This window comes from Chrysemys picta, chromosome 9 (assembly GCF_011386835.1).
Source record: "Chrysemys picta bellii isolate R12L10 chromosome 9, ASM1138683v2, whole genome shotgun sequence".
Lineage (NCBI taxonomy): Eukaryota > Metazoa > Chordata > Testudines > Emydidae > Chrysemys > Chrysemys picta.
The window spans coordinates 747,608-766,101 of NC_088799.1; the positions used below are offsets into that span (position 1 = coordinate 747,608).

Below are 18,494 nucleotides of genomic sequence, written 5' to 3' on the forward strand. Positions count from 1 at the left end.
TATGCAAGGTATAATGTAGATCTTTACCCACCCTCCGGGCTTCTGCAGGTCTCTGAGCCGGGCTTTCAGCACTCTGCTTGCAGGCTGTGGGGAGGGGTGGTGACCGCGGGCGGCTGACCGCAGTGGGGAGAGCTAGGTGTAGCACAGGCGAGCTCTGTGCAAGCTTCTCTGCACTGCTCTGCCAGTTCAGGGCAGGAGCCCTCAAGCCCCCCCAGAGCACAGCCTTCGAGCTCACACTGCAGGCTGGCATGTCGCTGTGCCAGCAGGGGATCTGCGGGATGCCCAAGGCAAGGCAGCCGCCTGCTAGCACCAGTTGAGTTGCAGAAAAGTGCAGCTTTCTGTAGCTGTCCGTTTACATACGGCCAGCTGGTCGCACTGGGGTGCACATGGATGTACCCCATCCTCATCCCTTCCTATGTGCCCGCCTGCCACGGACTCACTCCCTGCTGCATAGGGGGGAGCCCTCAGGGCAGTGGGGGTCCTGGGCCCCCTGCTGAGCCTGGCTGCATGTGGGTTGTTTTGTGCTCTCTGTGCTGTTAAAGGCTGGGCCATCGGTGACCGTTTTGCTCCCTTCTGCAGGAGAGACCATGGCCGCCTTCTGCCTGACGGAGCCATCTAGTGGCTCAGACGCGGCATCTATTAAAACCGTCGCCGAGCTCAGCGAGTGTGGGAAATTCTACACGCTGAATGGCGGGAAAATATGGATCAGGTGAGAGAAGCCGGGAGGCCGAAAGGGTTCCTCGAGGTCCCGTGAGAGCCAGGAGCTCCCGCAGGCCCCACTGACACAGGAAGTGCCCAAAGCCATCGGAGCTCGTGCTCAGTGTAACAGCAAGAAATGCGCTTCGAATGGAGCTCCCAAAGCCTGCAAGGTCCGGCGCAGGGTCCACTGCCGGGGTCAGGGAGGGGGACGAATCCTGCCGCCTGGGCCCAGCCCTGCTTGGGGTCAGCATTTCCTTCCTGCCCTTCCCTGTTGGAAGTGTTCAGTGGGGAAGTGAAGTCCGTTGCCAGGTCAGCGGCTCTTGTTTGAGCAGTGCGCTCCGTTCCTTGTCCCTCCTCCTCGGCTCGCTGGGTGAGGACGCTGAGTGTGGGACAGCCTTGTTCACAAGGTGGCAATTCGCTCTCCTGGCTGCTCTGGTGCTCGCCCCTGAGGTGTCAGTCAGGCTCCTCCGTCTCCCATGGTGTGGTCACAGCTCCCCGCCTGACCCAGCGCCAACCTGTGCCCCCCACCTTCCTACCCAGCACCAGTCATGGCCTCTTGCTCACCCTTCTCCCTGTTCAGTGTCAGTCACGGCCCCTTAGGGCCCCCAGGACACCAGTCACAGCCCCTTGGCCCTGCCCCTCCATTCTCAGTCTCTCTCCCCTAGCCCCAGTCACTCCCAAGGGAAATCTGTTCCTTGAGATGGGTGCTGCATCCTGTGGGAGGGAACAAGCAGGGAGCTCAACGGGGAACATGTGACCTGCTCTGAAATGGAGTCCGGAGCCGGGCAGCATGTGCAGCAGCCCCCCCAGAAGCCAAACAAGAGGGCTGGGCTCATGCCAAAGGCTGAGGTGTAGTCCTGAATGTGCATAAGTCAGTACTACCAGAAGACCCCCCCCACGTAGCCTGACACACACACCATGCGTGCAAGCTCATGCCGTGTGTGGCAAAAGTGCTGCTATGCCATTCTGGTAGGGCTACCATATGTCCGGATTTCCCCGGACATGTCCGGCTTTTCGGTCTATAAATAGCCTTCCGGGGGGGATTTTTAAAAATCTAAAAATGTCCAGGATTTCCCCCCGGTTGGCTATTTATGGACAGAAAAGCGGCGGCCAAGCGCCGCTCGGCAGCCAAAGCCCCTTCCCGGCTCCCCCCATCCCCTGCAGCCTTACCACGCCGTCCGGCCCCACAGCTGTCTTCCCCCTCCTCCCCTCCCCTGAACGCTCCGCCCCCTGCTCCTCCCCCTCCCCTGCTTCCAGCAAATCAGAGCTTCGCGGGAAGTCTGAAAAAAAGCAGGGGCAGGCGGGAGGCAGCAGCAGGTAAGCTGGGGCTGGGGCTGGGGGGACGCGGGGAGGAGAACTCTGGGGAGGCGCGGCCCTGGCCCCAGCGGCTCCGGCCCTGGCCCCAGCGGCTCCGGCCTGGCTGGGCTCAGGCCCCAGGGCACCGGCCCCGGTTCCGGCCCTAGGGCAGCAGCCCCGGTTCCGGCCGAGCACGCTGGTCCAGCCCCGGCCGAGCACCTCCAGCCCAGCCCTAGGCCCCGCAACCCCGGCCGGAGCTCTGGCCAGAGCACAGCCTGATTCCTGGGCTCTTTAAAGCCAGCCCTGGTCAGGGGAGAGGGGTTGGGACAATCAGGGACAGGGAGCGGGGGGTTAGATGGGTCTGGGGTTCTGGGGGGGTCCGTCAGGGGGGCAGGGGTGTGGAGAGGGGTCAAGGCAGGCAGGGAGCAGAGGGGGTTGGATGGGTCGGGAGTTCTGGGGGTCCTGTCAGGGGGCGGGGAGCAGTTGGCTAGAGCATGGGAGTCCCGGGGTTCTGTCTGGGGGCGAGGGTGTGAATATGGGGTGGGGGTGTGGATAAGGGTTGGGGCAGTCAGGGGACAGGTAGGGTCCTAGGGGGGCAGTTAGGGTGGGGGGTTCTCAGGAGGGGGCAGTCAAGGGACAAGAAGCAGGGCAGCTTAGATAGGGGGTGGGATCCTAGGGGGCAGTTAGTGGCAGGGGTCCCAGGAGGGGGCAGTCAGGGAACAAGGAGTGGGAGGGGTTGGGTGTTCTGAGGGGGGCAGTCAGGGTGGGAAGTGGGAGGAAGTGGATGGGGGCGGGGCAGGGCAAGGGTGGGGCTAGAGTGGGGCCCCTCCCCCCGTGTCCTCTTTTTTGCTTGTGGAAATATGGTAACCCTACATTCCGGTGCCACTCGGCCCTGCTACAGCACAGGGCAAAGGTGTTAAATATTGTGGGCTACTCTTTTAAACCCCTTTTACACATGTTTCCCTCCAGCCACTGCCCTGCCTACACTGTGCAGGTCTGCACCCCCGCTGGGAAGTGAATCTGCTCTCATGTCAACTTTACACGGACTCCAGCACAGCTGTTCCTCCTTCACCCCAGGAGAGAGCAGGCAGCCGGGTCCCAGGCCACAGGGCACTCTGCAAAAGCCCAGATGGTTTGGCTGATTGGGGGTGGAGGGTACCTCTGACCCTTGGCAGCTTTTGGAGGGTTTGGGGCTTGTCAGTACCTGATCCAAACAGTCCAGGTCTCTTGTCCTACACACCAGGATGGACATCTCCTGGGAGCAGCCTTCCTTGGGTCATTTGGGATCATCCAGCCCTGGTACAGCAAGGCAGCTGTGGGCCTGGAAGGAGGAGGAGATGTGGGACTTCTCCAAACCTTATGGTGCAGAGCTGGAGTGACGATTCAGAAGAGTGGTTCCTAATGTCGGTTGAACCAGCTCCCCTGCCCCTGCTGGTTAGGGTGTAAGATGTTAGCGAGCATCTGTGACCAGTGCTAACTAGGGTCCTGAGCCAAGACAACATTTCAGCACGTGCTTTGGTCCCAGTGACTGAATCAGGATGTTTTCCTGTGGGCCAAGGAGAGGCAGCAAGGTAGAGTGTACTGAGCACCACTCTGGGAGTGAGGCACTCCCGAGTTCTAGGTCCCATTCTGCCACTGAGTGCCTGTATGACTTGGGCAAGTCCCTTGTCTCTCTAGGCCACTTTCTAAGGAGTGTAATGGGCAGTGCCAGCTGTATGTCAGTAATCAGGTGTCAGGGAAGTTTATGGTGAGGGGATGGAAGAGCAGGTTTATATTAGGGAAGACAACCAGCAGGAAGGTATAACAAGGTCTTAGCTAAAAGAAAGGGACTCGACTTTACTTTACCCATCCCTGGCTCCTTTTCCTGCTACAGCCTTCCTCTTCTTCCCTGTAGGCCTGCTCCACACACAGGTTTGGCACTAGTATAACTTTGTCAGGTAGGGGTGTGACTTTTTACCGAATTGCTCACACTGGTACAACCTTTGGTACGCACTCAGATATATCGGTATAAAGAGACTGTATGATGTTATAGCTTATTCCTCCTCCTGTGGTGCCCATACTAGGGGCTGTATCACTTTAACTAGGCCAGTGTGAGTAAAGCACTACAGCTTGTGTATACATGCAAGCCTGAGTGCGTGGGATGCACTCATTCAACCCGGGTGTGTAATTTATCCACCATCTGCCTCACCTCTGAATTGTCTCTGGCTAATGCAGTCTAATTACTCCCTCCCAGGAGGTGAGGAAGATGAATTATTGTTTGTCTCTGACCGCGTGAAATGTTGTGCTAGGGCTGATTATACAGAGGCTATCTTCTGTTATTATTAACTGCAGTAAAAAGTGTGTGTAAAAGGATGTAATGGAAAAAGGGAAACCACTGAGAGGGAAAGAGAAGAGCCTGATTATATATAGGCGGTTGGGATCTGGGGCTCACTCTTTCCCTAATTGCTTTGGGTTCCAGTAATGGAGGGACAGCTGAGATCTTCACAGTGTTTGCCAAGACCCCGGTAAAGGAGCCAACAGGGGAAGTGAAGGACAAAATCTCAGCCTTCATTGTGGAGAGAGCATTTGGGGGAGTGACCAGGTAAGAAAGTTTATAACTTAACAGGCACGGTTTGAGGAGATATTACAAGGACTGGGACTGTTCAGTTTAGAAAAGAGACTCAGGGGGATATGATAAAGGTCTATAAAATCATGACTGGTGTGGAGATAGTGAATAGGAAAGTGTTACCCCTTCACATCACACAAAAACCAGGAGTCACCTGTAGCCTGATTTGGGGCGTGTTGTTAATGTTGATTTCATTTATCCATTTAATTTCATTTAATTAATTTTAATAATGATTATTATGGATATTAATTAGTATGGGTTTAGACTCGCCAATTTGTTTGATCAGAAGATAAAATTCATCCTGAATCAGGCTTCACAGAGTTTATAAAAGGACCTTCGGGGGTATGACAGGAAGCTCACTCTGAGACAGATGTAGTCAGAAAGACCTTTTATTAGAATCAATGAAATAGTAAGCAAATGGTAAAACAGTTAGAATTGGAGTTGCAATTGTATTACTGCTGCAGACTTTGGTTAATACTCACACTTTGTTTTAATAACCTGGTGTTATTAAACCTCTGGCGGTTCTGGCTTCACACCTCTAGCAGAAGAAACTGATGGAGAGCTGTTAAAGCTGTTTACTCTCTAACTTAACTTAATAAACCTTAAACTGAAATAAAGCGTAGGGAAACCAAGCTTAGCCTAGTCTCCTTAAAACTTAAAGTTTGAAAAGAAACAAAGTACAGCCTGGTAATAGTTAATAGCCGTCATAGATGGGGAGCATCGATACGTTGTTGAAGATGGAGACAATGAAGAGTAGATTGCCTCCAAAATGGCGAGATGAATCACCTTTTTATAGGGTATTGGTTGGAAATCCTTCCTCTTATGCCCAAATTTCATCCTTCCCCCACAGAATTGTTAGGGTACACTTACCCCATAGGCTAGTATGCATGTGCGTAATGATGACTGGTATGTACGCATTTGTGGTGTACTTGTTAAGTCTGTGGGTACCACTTTGAAAAATCCCCTTTGCCATCCTTCATTGTCTATTGGTTTAGGTAAAAGGTCTCTAGACATCTGCGTGAGTGTTTTATCTATTTGGGTCATCTTTACTTTACTTTTCTGGGTAAAGGGTCCCAAAATATGCTAACTTTGCCTTAGCTTAACATACAGGGTTTTGGCCTGTAGGTCTCTTGCATTACAGCCAAACTTGTTTTTAATATAAATTGTGACAGACCCAGACCAGTGGGGTACAGGAGTCTGGTAGAAGGCAAATATACTGGTCACTGAATGAGTAGTTTTCTGTTCCCTGAGTGACCAGCGCAGGGGCTGTACTAGAGTAATCAGGAACCTGCTAGAACCAGTTAAGGTAGGCAGGCTAATTAGGACACCTGGAGTCAATTCAGAAGAAGCTGCTAGAATCAATTAAGGCAGGCTAATCAGGGCACCTTGGTTTTAAAAGGAGCTCACTTCAGTTTGTGGTGTGAGTGTGAGGAGCTGGGCGCAAGGCGCTGAGAGTGAGGGTGTGCTGCTGGACAACTGAGGAGCACAAGTGTTATCAGACACCAGGAGGAAGGTCCTGTGGTGAGAATAAGGAAGGTGTTTGGAGGAGGCCATGGGGAAGTAGCCCAGGGAGTTGTAGCTGTCATGCAGCTGTTACAGGAGGCACTATAGACAGCTGCAGTCCACAGGGCCCTGGGCTGGAACCCGGAGTAGAGGGTGGGCCCGGGTTCCCCCTCCAAACCTCCCAATTGACCTAGACTGTGGGTTCTTCCAGAGGGGAAGGTCTCTGGGCTGTTCCCCAACCCACATGGTGAATCTCCGAGGCAAGAAAATCCGCCAATAAGCGCAGGACTCACCAAGATAGAGGAGGAACTTTGTCACAAAATCTATAAACCTATTACATCAAATACTCCAATTTATAAGAAAAGATATATCTATGCAAGCAATCAGATTAATCCTTAGGGCTACACACCCATGAAATTAATAGGCAGCAGGTTTAAAACAAACATAAGGAAGTATTTCTTCACACAACGTACAGTCAACCTGTGGAACTCATTGCCAGGGGATGTTGTGAAGGCCAAAAGTATAACAGGGTTCAAAAAAGAACTAGATAAGTTCATGGAGAATAGGTCCATCAATGGCTACTAGCCAATATAGTCAGGGATGGAACCCCACGCTCTGGGTGTCCCTAAACTTGTAACTGCCAGCAGCTGGAACTGGATGATGGGATGGATCACACGATAATTGCCTGGTTCTGTTCTTTTCCTCTGGGGCACCAGGCATTGGTCGCTGTCGGAAGACAGCATTCTGGGCTAGATGGACCATTGGTCTGACCCACTATGGCAGTAGATCTCAAACTGTGGGTCAGGACCCCGAAGTGTGTCATGAGCCAATTTTAATGCGGTTACTAGGGCTGGCTTAGACTCGCTGGGGGCCGGGGCTGAAGCCCGAGCCCCACCGCCTGGGGCTGGGGCTGAAGCCGAAGTCTGAGGGCTTCAGCCCTGGACATTGGGGCTCAGAGTACAGGCCCCCTACCTGGGACTGAAGCCCTTGGGCTTTGCCCCCTCCCCCCCCCGGGCAGTGGGGCTTGGGTGGGCTCAGACTTTAGTCCCGCCTCCTGGGGTTGTGTAGTAATTTTAGTTGTGAGAAGGGGGTGGCAGTGCAATGGAGTTTGAGAACGCTTGTACTATGGCCATTCTTATGCTCCTATGTCCTTCTGTTTACATGACTCAACCTAGGAGTAAGATCCAGGATCTGTCTTTCCAGCACTGACTTGTTGTATGCTCTTCGGCAAGTCTCTTAACCACCGTATGCCTTGATTTCCTGGTCAGTTCAAAGGCGATAGCAATACTTTCCTGCCACCCAAAAGTGGGGCTGTCATTGGCTAGTTTGTGCACTTTTAACAATGAAAAGTGTAATGAATATAAGTGTTGTTTTGTTTTCCTCATTACTAGCTGACAATAGAGTAGCCTTCCTCTCCTGACCGAGTGTTTTTATAGGCTGATTTCACTTTTGTGGTGCAATTAAAAATATTGCAGTTAGTCACAGCTCTCCTCTGAGCAGGTTTCTCGAACGGGCTTGTAAAGGTTACTGATGCCACTGAACTTTCACAGCCCCCTAGTGAGGTGCCAAGAGATAACGGCAGATATTAATGCTGCTGGGTTGGATTTTAGATTACAGACTGGTAGCATTAAAACTAAGTCATCATTCAGCTGGTGCTGTCCCAGTGACCTTGAATTGCAGCTTGTCTGAAACTGGTACTGCACACGTTTACAAAAATGTCAGACAAACAAACAAAAACTTTAGTTGTTTAAGGTTGCATCCTAGAAACCAAAACAATTACACCACAAAAACACCAGATATCCATATACAGTTAAAAAACAAACAAACAAAAAAACCCCAAGCATCAAAAACAGAATGAAGTGCTTTATAAGTAAAAAACTGGTCAACTGCACTTCAGTCTACCGTATATGGACAATTAAATTGGCAATCAGCTACAAACTACTACCTGGACCAAAATAAACTATCATTTAATTTAAATTTAGCTACTGTGTAAAAGCAACAGTTTTATCGCTGTACTACTGTATTATTGCTGTACTACATTTACAATGTGCATAACTTTACTAAACTGTTCAACCAACCCACAGGCAAAAATCAACAAACAAATGGCAGCAAACAACATGCAAGCCCCCCCAAAAAAAAAACTAATAAAAAAAATTTAGTTACATAGTAACTACAAATTAGGTAAACAAATTCCCTGGTAGTCGCAGTCACACTTTGGGATCAGTGACACTGCATCCTAAATAAAGCACGTTATTCAAAACAATCTTGTTTAGTGTCTGGGTACCAACACTAAATCCTAACCCAGCGATATTTAATAAAGTCGTTACTGTCCATTCAGTAGGTTATCTAAAAAGCAGCATCCATAAAAAACAACTAAATCTATCTCAGCTACTGGGTTATCACAAAGCCGTGCAACCAAGAAAACAAAAAAGCCGTTCCTGTTTCCTGCCCAATAACGTTTACCTGAAGGTAATCAGCAGTAAGAGTTACCTAGAACATGACTGAACAGCACAGCACAGTAACTAATTACAAAACCTTTATATAAAAAGGCCTCGTTTGTAATGTCACTACTCCACATTTCTGGTTTACTTCTCATATACACAGCCCTGTGAAACAGACTGTAATTATGCCTATCTCAATATTTAAAAACACAGTCATACAGGTGGTAACTAATTGTCCTAATTAAAAAAAATATTGCTATCTCCAGTACCACAAGGGCCAAACTACACCACCCAGACTAGAAAAAAATTGTTATGCTTAAATATAAAGTGCTGTCATATGTACACATACATGCTATACATATATACCCATATATAACATACAAATATATACACCATATCCATTTTATCCATACATATTAATTATCTAGAAGTGTCCCCAAAGCTCAATCATAAAACTACATTCCTCAGTCCTGGTCATGGGCCTAACATTCCCAGGCCCACCATAAAAAACTAAACACAATTAAAAAATAAAATCTGTCCGTCAATCATACGAGGGAATGTGCAAACTAAGGGATAGATGGGGCATAAATGCATAAATGGCAAAATAAAGTAACCACATAACAGTGTTTAGCCCATTGGGTCATCTTCAACCCATGCATTATGCTTTTCCGGGATGATGGGTAAACATCCTCCCCATAAAAAGACAAAAAGTGGGGGAATGTAGCAGGAAGAGAGCCTGAGACATGAACCCTTGTATCAGAGGCCTGGTATGAGGCCTGGGCTAAAGTAGCAGTCAGAACTTTGCTGATATAAAGCAAAATCAGGCTGTGAGCTAGAGGCAGGCCCTGCTTACAGAATCTGGCAAGAACAGGACTGATATTGCAAAAACACACATTCCTAAGAGGTGCTGGGCACACAGCACTCGCACAAACACCAGAAGAGTGGTACCAGAACACCTTGATACCAACACACTTCCTAAAGATAACAGGAGCACGCTGACCCCATCCTAAAGATAAGGTCAGGATGACACTGTGATGGATAAAGATGTACAAGGTGATGGGGTGTAACCAGCTACATCAGAGGGTGTCAACTAACGACGTCAGGGGGCAGTACGTAACTTTTTGTATTGATGTGTAAAATGGAGCCTCAAAGAGAGTGTCTCTGTCTAGTCTAGAGGGGAGCGGAAAGTCCCGCTGTTCACTGAGCTGGTCCATTGTTATGGGCATACATATATTAATGGTCCGGTAGAGTCTGCGGGATCCTAGTACCGTGCTGTCGACAATAAACATGGCAGGGTGCCTTCGTACCTTAACGGTTCACTTGAGGTCTGCTGTGCCAGCTGTCTGTGCAGAGCTGGGACAGCACACTGGGATAACACACACATGCAGCTGAACATCTGACCACACCATCCTGCCATGCCAAATGCCATGCCTGATCCTGGAGGGACTCAGCACCTTGTAGGGTCAAGCACCATCAGGTGGGACTTTAACCAGGGATGCTATAATGATTATCCAGCCGTCTATCAGGTGCTGAAGTCCTTGGATGTGCTTTCCAGGTCTCTAGCCACAAGAGGGTGCTAGACCGTTATGCTCACGCACCACTTTCACTTTCTATTTATAACAAAATATAATCCATGTTCCTTTAAACTTCCCTCTGCTGAGCGATTTGCTACAATGAGTATGACAAACTAGGAGAGAAGTGTTGGCATTACAGTGCTTGAGGTTATGCAGCTACATGGTCCGGCATAGGGTACAAGGTAACCGTTCTAGAGCCTTTAGAAAGACGCAATGGTTATTTAATGTATTTTATGTTTAAACTGCTCCTTGTTTCTATATAAGACATTGTGTTCACATTTTATTTGCACACAGAATTAACACACGTAAACGTGCACTGACCTTTGCACACTGCCAGGTTTTATTACGTGTAGAGCAAGTAACTTGGATCCTAGCAGGAGCTGAGTCCCCTCAACTTCCATTGACTTCACTGTGAGTTAGAGGGCACTTGGCCCTTTGCAGGATCAGGGCCTGGGTATGCAGTTACCAGCATGCATGTGAGAATGCTTATTTGCATGCACAGATACAGAAACTGCACATGCAGCTAGGTGTGCATGTCCAAAGGTCTCAGTCAGGTTGAGGCCATCTCTGGTTTTTTTCTGTTTTGTCAGTGGCCCCCCGGAGAAGAAGATGGGGATCAAGTGTTCCAATACAGCTGAAGTGCACTTTGACAACGTGAAGGTGCCAGCAGAAAATCTGCTTGGGGAGCTCGGAAAAGGCTTCTTGGTCGCCGTGAACATACTGAACAACGGGCGCTTTGGGATGGCCTCCGCCCTGTCAGGCACCATGCGTGGAGTGATCGTCAAAGCTGTACGTTCTTGTTCTTTACACAGGAGTAGATAGTGCGGAAGGTTTGTGCAGGGCAATTGAAAATGGGCTGTCCAGCTGTCCCACATGTTAGCAGAGCGTAGTCAGTGAGACGCAGTGATCAGTTATTCTGTGAGACACCCCCGTGGTGGATTGGCTCTGGGAAATCCATATTACATGTGCATCCAGAGAGAGAGACAGGAGCTGATGCTGGAAGAGCTAACAGGTCGAAGATCTGCATTTAGTCAGTGTTTAATTTTAAGCATGTGTGTGGTCCTGATGGCTTCAGTGGGATTCTCCACATGCTTGTAAGACTTGTCCAGATTTGGGGCCTTAGCTTACTTAGCTGCATATGTTTTAGACAGAAATTCTTCTTGTTCTCTCTGTGTAATGGAATGAGATTGGGCTAAGGGCTCGGGCTCTGGGACTGGAGTTAAGTTGATGGCTGAGCTTACAAGATCCTTTGAATTAACTTGGTGGCATTTCTGATTGGATGTAATGTGATACCTTTGGAAGGCTGTATCTAATTGATTGCAAAATGTCAGAAAATTTTCTAGGCATCCTGGGCAGAACCCTATTGATTTTGGTGGAAATTGGAAAACCCGAAAGGGGGAAATGGAATATACAGAGAGTCCCTGGCATGGGGGAGTGAATGGGAGGGTTGCAGTGAGTCCCTGAACTAGAGGGGGTAGGAGGGTGGCACACAGGGATCTTGTGGGGATGGGAGAGATGCCGGGGTGTGCAGCAAGCTCGGCCAACACCAGCTACATAGGGCGCAACCTCTTAGTATAGATATTTTAACTCGATTTTGTTTAAAATTGAAATATATGGCCAAATCCTGCAGCTCGGACACAGACAAAATTCCACTTGTCTGCGTTACATTAGCTTCTTGCTGTGATCACGGGCTCTTGTGTAACACCAGGTTGATCATGCTGCTAATCGTAAGCAGTTTGGAGACAAGATCAGCAACTATGGGGCTATTCAGGAGAAGATTGCACGGATGGCCATGCTGCACTATGTTACAGAGGTGAGAAATTCTTCTTGATTGCAGGGTCAAGACCATGGTCAACAACTCCATTGCACAGGCACAGCAGGACTTTCAGGGTAAAGCTTGTCTGTTCAGGAGACAGGGCGTTCTGGGGGGCTGGTCCCAGACTCTGGAATGAACTCCACCATGGCCTAAGAACCATCCCAAACCTCCCCCCTCCCTTCTCAAGCCCCAGACACATTATCTGACCTGCCTTCTCTGATATAAACACAGAGCAGTGTTGTCATAAATAAACACAACGAAAAAACAAAACAGTCCACTGCACACCCAGGTCTCCCCCTGGGGACTGGATGAGAGATAGTGACCCACACTTGATATTAGATGTTTAATGCATGAGTGGTTGGCACTCAGATACTACGGTGATGCAGATGGTATAAAAATCTATATCAAATAGAACAGATTTTACCTGCTGCCATCCCAGTTTGTGCTGGTGTCCTGTCTCATAGGCTGAGCTGGCAGGCAGGGTTGGCTCAGTGTTTGGATGAGACTTCCAGGTGTTGGCAAATAACTGGGCAGCCCTTATTTCTCTGGGCTTGATTCTGTGCTTGCCTACACTGCTGTAAAGTGGGAGTCATGCCATAAAGACTCTGGCATAAAGCTGGCGTGAAACCCATGTGCATTTGGGAAGAATCAGGCCCTCTGACTCTGAGCCAGTGTCCCAGAGTGGTATTGGGAGCACTGTGCTGAGTTTTGGCAATGTTCCTATAGACCGGTTCATAGGACTGGGGCTGTGTAACCCCAGCACCCTGGCCAAATTCCAGCTTGAGTAATTCCACGCTGCCTGCAGCTCTGGCCCTTTAAAATTCCTCCTGTCCTGCAGGTTGAAAGCAGCCTTGGGTTTACAAAAAACAAGCAACCCCAATCCTCCCCAAAACACACAAACAAAACACCCCTTTCCTCTCCCACCCTGACCAAAAGCCAGCCAACCAATCCAGGAACTCACAATTCCTGGGAATTCGCCCTGCAGGAGAGGAGGCACTTCAATGGGCAAGGACTGTATCTCTCTCTCTCTCTCTCCAGTATCACCTGGAACATGCATATTGCATTTTCCCCTAATTGTTGTGGCCTTTTGCTGAGCTGGCAGGAGCTGTGTGCCCCCCCCTCGGGCAGTTGTGTGCTAGCCTTGGGTGCAGCAGGCTGCAGGATTACTAGCAGCAGTCTCTGTTGTGAGCTGGTTTAAGAAGCCAGCAGAGCTCCGCTGCCGGGACTGTGAGTAAATGAAAGCCAGTGGCGCTCTGCTGGTTTTCACCTGCTGAGGAGCAGCCCAGGTGGTATTGCAGCAGTGCCCAGCTGCCCAGGCAGGATCTGGTCCCCGTGAGCATGGTGCTGTCTGAGCACTTGGGAAGGCCTGCCCCAGCGTTTACAGTCGAATTGGAAATAAGGTAGAACAAATGAGTGTAATATCCCGCTTCCCGCACATGCCACCACATCTTCCTGCCCCTCAGCCTGCCCTTCACTGGCTGCCTGGCTTCTCGTGTGCAGGGCAGGGAATTGGGCTGAGGGGGGATGGAAGGAGGAGAGGGTAGTGCCTTATGAATCAGGTCAGAATGGGCCTTATGCCTGCAGGGGACAGCATGGAAAGGGTAGAATTGGAGATGGGACCTCTGATGGGCGGTGCCCGCTGCAGAAGAGAAGGAGAGGATGGAGCCAAGCCAGCCCCTCCATACAGCATACCCCGGGGTGTGGGATGGTGTCTTGGGCACATACACTGTGTAACCAAAGGCAAATGGCTGGTTTCCCTTCAGTCGATGGCCTACGTGGTGAGCGCCAACATGGACATGAAGGTGCCCGATTACAAGCTCGAAGCTTCAATCAGCAAGATTTTTGCCTCGGTAAGTGTGTTTGATTCCCAGCGCGAGATGTCTCTGCGAGGAGGGGTCAGAGCAAGCGTGGCCTGTCAGTGTTGCGCTCATGCTGCCCCGTTGCTGAGCAGTAGCAGGTATCAGGGCTTTGCCACGTCGGTGTCCCACTGGAAGGGAAAGGTGTGCTGCAGAGGCAAGGTATTCTCTCCTCGCAGGTGGCACTGCACCCCAGGGATTGCACCCTCAGGAACCCCAGCTGAGGCATCAACCCTGGAGCCAGAGAGCAGCTCCCTCCCGGACTAAGGTGTGACTAAGCAGTGTCCACTGGAGCTGGCTTCCCTACAAGTCTCTCTCCAGACCAGGCTGTTTCCCGCAGCATTGGCTGCATTGACTGCCCGGCTACTGCCGCAGTGCCGTGCTGTAGCAGCCCTTGTGGAGTCAGCAGCAGAACCCAGCAATTCAGTGCCTGCAGTTCTTCGCTGAGTGATTGCATGTGGCCAGGCCACATCAGGTGTCTGCACGCCCAGTGTGCTGAAGCTGGAGAACTTTTTCCCTGAGTGGTACCTGTCAGGGCGGCATATGCGACCGCTGCACGCTCATGCTACCAGCTGATGGTATAAAGGGGCAGAGCCGCCCCGACCCCCCCCTTCAGTTCTTCCTCACCACCCATGGTCGGTAGGGGCGCGTGTGTGCCTGCTTGCACAATCTTCCCTTTTCCTCTGAGAGAAGTCTGTAAAGTGATGTAAATAGTTCAGCTGTTGGTTAGATAATGGCTCATTTCAGTCCATTTTCTGTTGGGTTTTCAGACTTGTAGTTAGGCCTGTCCATGCGTGGTGCTGGGGCATGTTGAGTTCCCCGGGTGTTAAACAACGTTCTGGCTGTAATAAGTCTCTGTCTGTCCGTGACCCTCACGACCGGTGGCTGAAGGGTTTGGAGGAGGGCCACGTTCAGGGCAGGTGCCTGATTTGTAGGGGGTTCAAAATTAGGACCAAACCATTTCAGGAGGTGAGACTTTGTTGCGTTCTGATGCAAGCTGACTTGTGTCCTCCCTCCAAGCCCTGCTGCTTGGCACACAGTCCCTGGGCTCTACTCCATCATGGGGTGACCGCCGGACGTCTCCGTTATCCCTCCTCAGAGAGGTTCAGAAGGGAGGCATTGTTCTCCCTCCCCAGGACCCGACAAGAAGCTGAATCCTGTGACCCACATGCCTCTAAGCCTAACAGATCTTCCTCATCAGGGAGCTCTTTGACTCTGGTACCATCCTCTGTACTATTGGGACCAACTCCTTGGCCTGGGCTATCTGTATCATCTGCACGCCAGCACACGGCTACACATGCCACCCTCGACACCCACAACAGCCTGTGTGCAGTAGCTAGAGACTTGCTTTGGTCATTGGTAGCAGCTACTTCTTCACAAGCTCCGGAACTGTCTACATCATCAGTGACGTACCATTCGATTCCGGCTTCAGTGCGGCAAACGTCGGTACCTACGATGAGCAGCTGCAACTCAAACACTTGGTACTCTCCCAGGGTCAGCCACCCTGCTGTCCCACTACTGCCACATCCAGCCACAAGTCCCAGTCACCTGCCCCACGGAGTACTGTGTCTCCAAGGAATCTTATGCATCCCAGTCCTATTATAGGAGATCTCATAATTCTCTATCCTCCTTGCAGTGATCCAGATCTTGGTACTGGGGCTCTCTCAGGGCAGGTTTAGAGACAAGAGGCCATGGGCTACTTTTCACTGGGGCACCAGGACTTATCTGTGGGCCCTCTGGAACCCGTGGAGCACGCCATCCACTTTCCGTACTTCTCCGGGACCTCACTTCTCTAAGTCACCTCTGAGACAAGGAGAAATGTCTGGAGAAATGTCTTACATACTTCAGAACCTGGTAGAGTAGCTCTACTGATTAATTAAGCCATCCTGGAGCCTACAGAAATTATATGGCAAACACCAGGATCGCTTCCTCCCACTGCCCAGAGAACAGATACCAAGTGCCATTCCAAGGTCATGAACATTTCTATTCGCACCCTACCCTGGGCTCGGTGGTGGCTGCAGTCAATGAGAAATCACGCCAAGGTCATGCCAAATCCACCTCAAAATGATGACTCCAAAAAACTCTTTCACTGCAAAATCTTTTTGGAAGAAACCTTTATGCAATGTCAGGGTTACAGGTCAGGAGAATAAATTACCAGGCTCTCCTGGCCAGATACAGTTTCCCAGTCTCTGGTAACAGGGCTAACTTTATTGACAAACTGCCAGAAGAGGTTAGACAGGAATATTGAGCCATGATTAACAAGGGTTTTCTGGTAGCCAGAACTTCCCATCAAGCCATCTTGAATAGGCTGAGGCTAGAGTGATGGCATCTGTGCCTATGATGTGACGATCTTCGTAGCTGCAAGCATCTGGGATTCCAGCGGAGATCCAACCGACAACTGAGGATCTCCTGTTTAAGGGCCCTAATTTGTTTACAGGGAAAGCCAATGAAGCGCTGCATTCCCTAAAAGATTCTAGGGCAGCCCTTAGATCGCTGGGAAGGAACCTTCAGGCACTTTCCTCCTCAGACAATCCAGTGGTACCATTTTACCCTCAGAGGCAGCCTGAGGAAGCAGAGATGACATAAATTCCACAGGACAAGGCCACCTCCTCCTCCATCTGCTTTGACTTCATCAAGACAGTGTTCGACCTCTCAGCAGCCTGTTGGACTTCTTAGTCGAGGCCAGAGTACCACTGCGTCTGGATCTCATCTCTCCTATCACTCCCTTTGGCAGCAGGTTATCCCATTTCCTAGCTGATTGGACCCATATTTCAGTCAGTCGCTGGATACCGAGCACGGTGGAACTAGGATATTCCTTGCAGTTTGTCTCTATTCCCCCTACCTAGCCAGGGTACCTAGATACCCAGCCCCAGTCCCTTTTCAGGGGCCAATCTCACAAGACTTTTCTTATCCAAGAAATACCGTCTGGTTTACAGTTGGGAGCCAGAGAGGTCCTTCCTCAACACTGGGGGAAGGGATTCTATTCCCATTCCTTCTGAGAGAAGACTCAAACCTATTTTGCACCTGCAAAACCTAAACAAATACATAAAGAGATAAAATTTCCCCATGTAAGTGTAGCCTCTGTTATCCATCTCTAGATCCCAATGACTGGTTTGCCGCTCTCGACTTGACTGATTTCCACACGGCCATCCACCAGAGCCGCAGGAGGAAGGTTCATCGTGGCCAACATTCATTATCCGTTCACTGTCCTGCCTTTCAGTCCATCTTCAGCCCTGTGAGTCTTTTCAAAGTGCATGGCCCTGGCGACAGCACATCTCAGAAAGCCAGATGTCCAGGAATTCCTGTACCTGGATGACTGGTTGATTCAGGGACATCAACGAGATCCAGGGTCGCTTTCGTTCTGACAAGGATAAGTGAGTACTCAGCCCTGTGCAGAAAATCAGGCTTATTGGGGCAGATCTAGACTCGACTTCAGCAAGAGCACCCTTGTGCCTGGCCAGAGTCCGAGCAATACAGGACCTCTGTGCAGACCTCAAAGCCCATCCTTGCACAACAGGAAGGAATTGCCTGAGACTTCTGGGGCACAGGGCAGCTTGCACATACGTGACTCAGCATGGCAGCCTTTGCATCACAGAGGCGTGCACGGTGGGTGAAGTTAGTCTACTGACCATCTCGTCATCCATTGGACATGCTGACTCGCATACCTGCAAGCGTCTTGTCATCCCTAGATTGGTGGGTGGACCCTGCCAATGTATGCAAAGGATTTCCTTTCTCCTCGACTCTGTCCTCCACGACATTGGTCACAAATGCTTCATCCCTGGAGTGGGGATCCTACCTAGGAGACCGTGAGACTCAGGGTCTTTGGTCAGATCAAGAACTCAGTCATGGGGGTACCAGAAATAGATGTCTTGGTTACTCATCTGAACAGGATGTGTCACCTGTTTTGTTCCAGAGCAGGTCACAGCCCAGGATCTAGATCAGATGATTTCCTGCTGTCATGGAAGGACAAGCTACTATATGCCTTTAATCCCGTCCCTCTGATTCCAAGAGTGTTATGCAAACTCGGGCAGGAGCACACCTTTATAATCCTCATTCGCAGCCACCCCTGCCTTCCCCTTATCTCATCAGTTATTCTTTGAACCTCCCTCCTTCATTCCTTCTGGCCTTGTCACTCATTCTTTGCCTTCCTTCTACATGCTAGTCGGGGCCTTTCTTCATAGCACAGATATTTCCTTAACCAAACTTAAGGTAACGCCAACTCTTTAATGTCATATTTATCCTACAGCTGTTGCAGGCTCTAATGGTTTCACCTTTTGAACCTATGGCTCCACATTCCTTGCTCCATCTTTCCATGAAAGCATCATTCCTGGTGCTTCTGCCAGCAGGGTAGCAGAGCAGTGTGTGTTAGGTGCTGACCTTCCAGATGTAGTTTTCTATACAGATGAGGTTGATTTGCATCCTCACCCTACATTTCTGACTAAAGTAGTCTTGCACTTTCACCTTAATCAGCCTACCTACTTACTGAGCTTTTTTCTGAAGCCTCGTGAAGATGAGGAGGGCTCCATGCTTGGGATGCCCAAAGGGCGTTGGCTTGTTACTTGGACAAGACGAAACAGTTTAGGCTGTTTCCTCAGCTGTTGATTTCTCTGTCTGCCAGACTGAAGGGTCGCCCTGTCTGGGTAGAGACTATCTTTCTGGATCTCGTCCTGCACCCTATTGTGCTCTGCCATTGCTGAGTTCCCT

The 18,494-nt window shown here is 50.1% G+C and overlaps 1 protein-coding gene across 6 annotated transcripts in view; it reads left to right on the forward strand.

Annotated features, from left to right (window-relative positions):
* The window catches only part of LOC101946768 (very long-chain specific acyl-CoA dehydrogenase, mitochondrial), a 53,126-nt gene that overhangs the window by 22,882 nt on the left and 11,750 nt on the right, over nucleotides 1-18,494 (forward strand). For all 6 annotated transcript variants that reach the window (XM_065557461.1, XM_008175446.4, XM_065557462.1 and 3 more), the window contains 5 exons: nucleotides 580-709; nucleotides 4,454-4,576; nucleotides 10,709-10,907; nucleotides 11,827-11,931; nucleotides 13,698-13,784. In XM_065557461.1, the coding sequence (XP_065413533.1) occupies nucleotides 580-709; nucleotides 4,454-4,576; nucleotides 10,709-10,907; nucleotides 11,827-11,931; nucleotides 13,698-13,784 (644 nt within the window). The remainder of the gene's footprint in view (nucleotides 1-579; nucleotides 710-4,453; nucleotides 4,577-10,708; nucleotides 10,908-11,826; nucleotides 11,932-13,697; nucleotides 13,785-18,494) is intronic.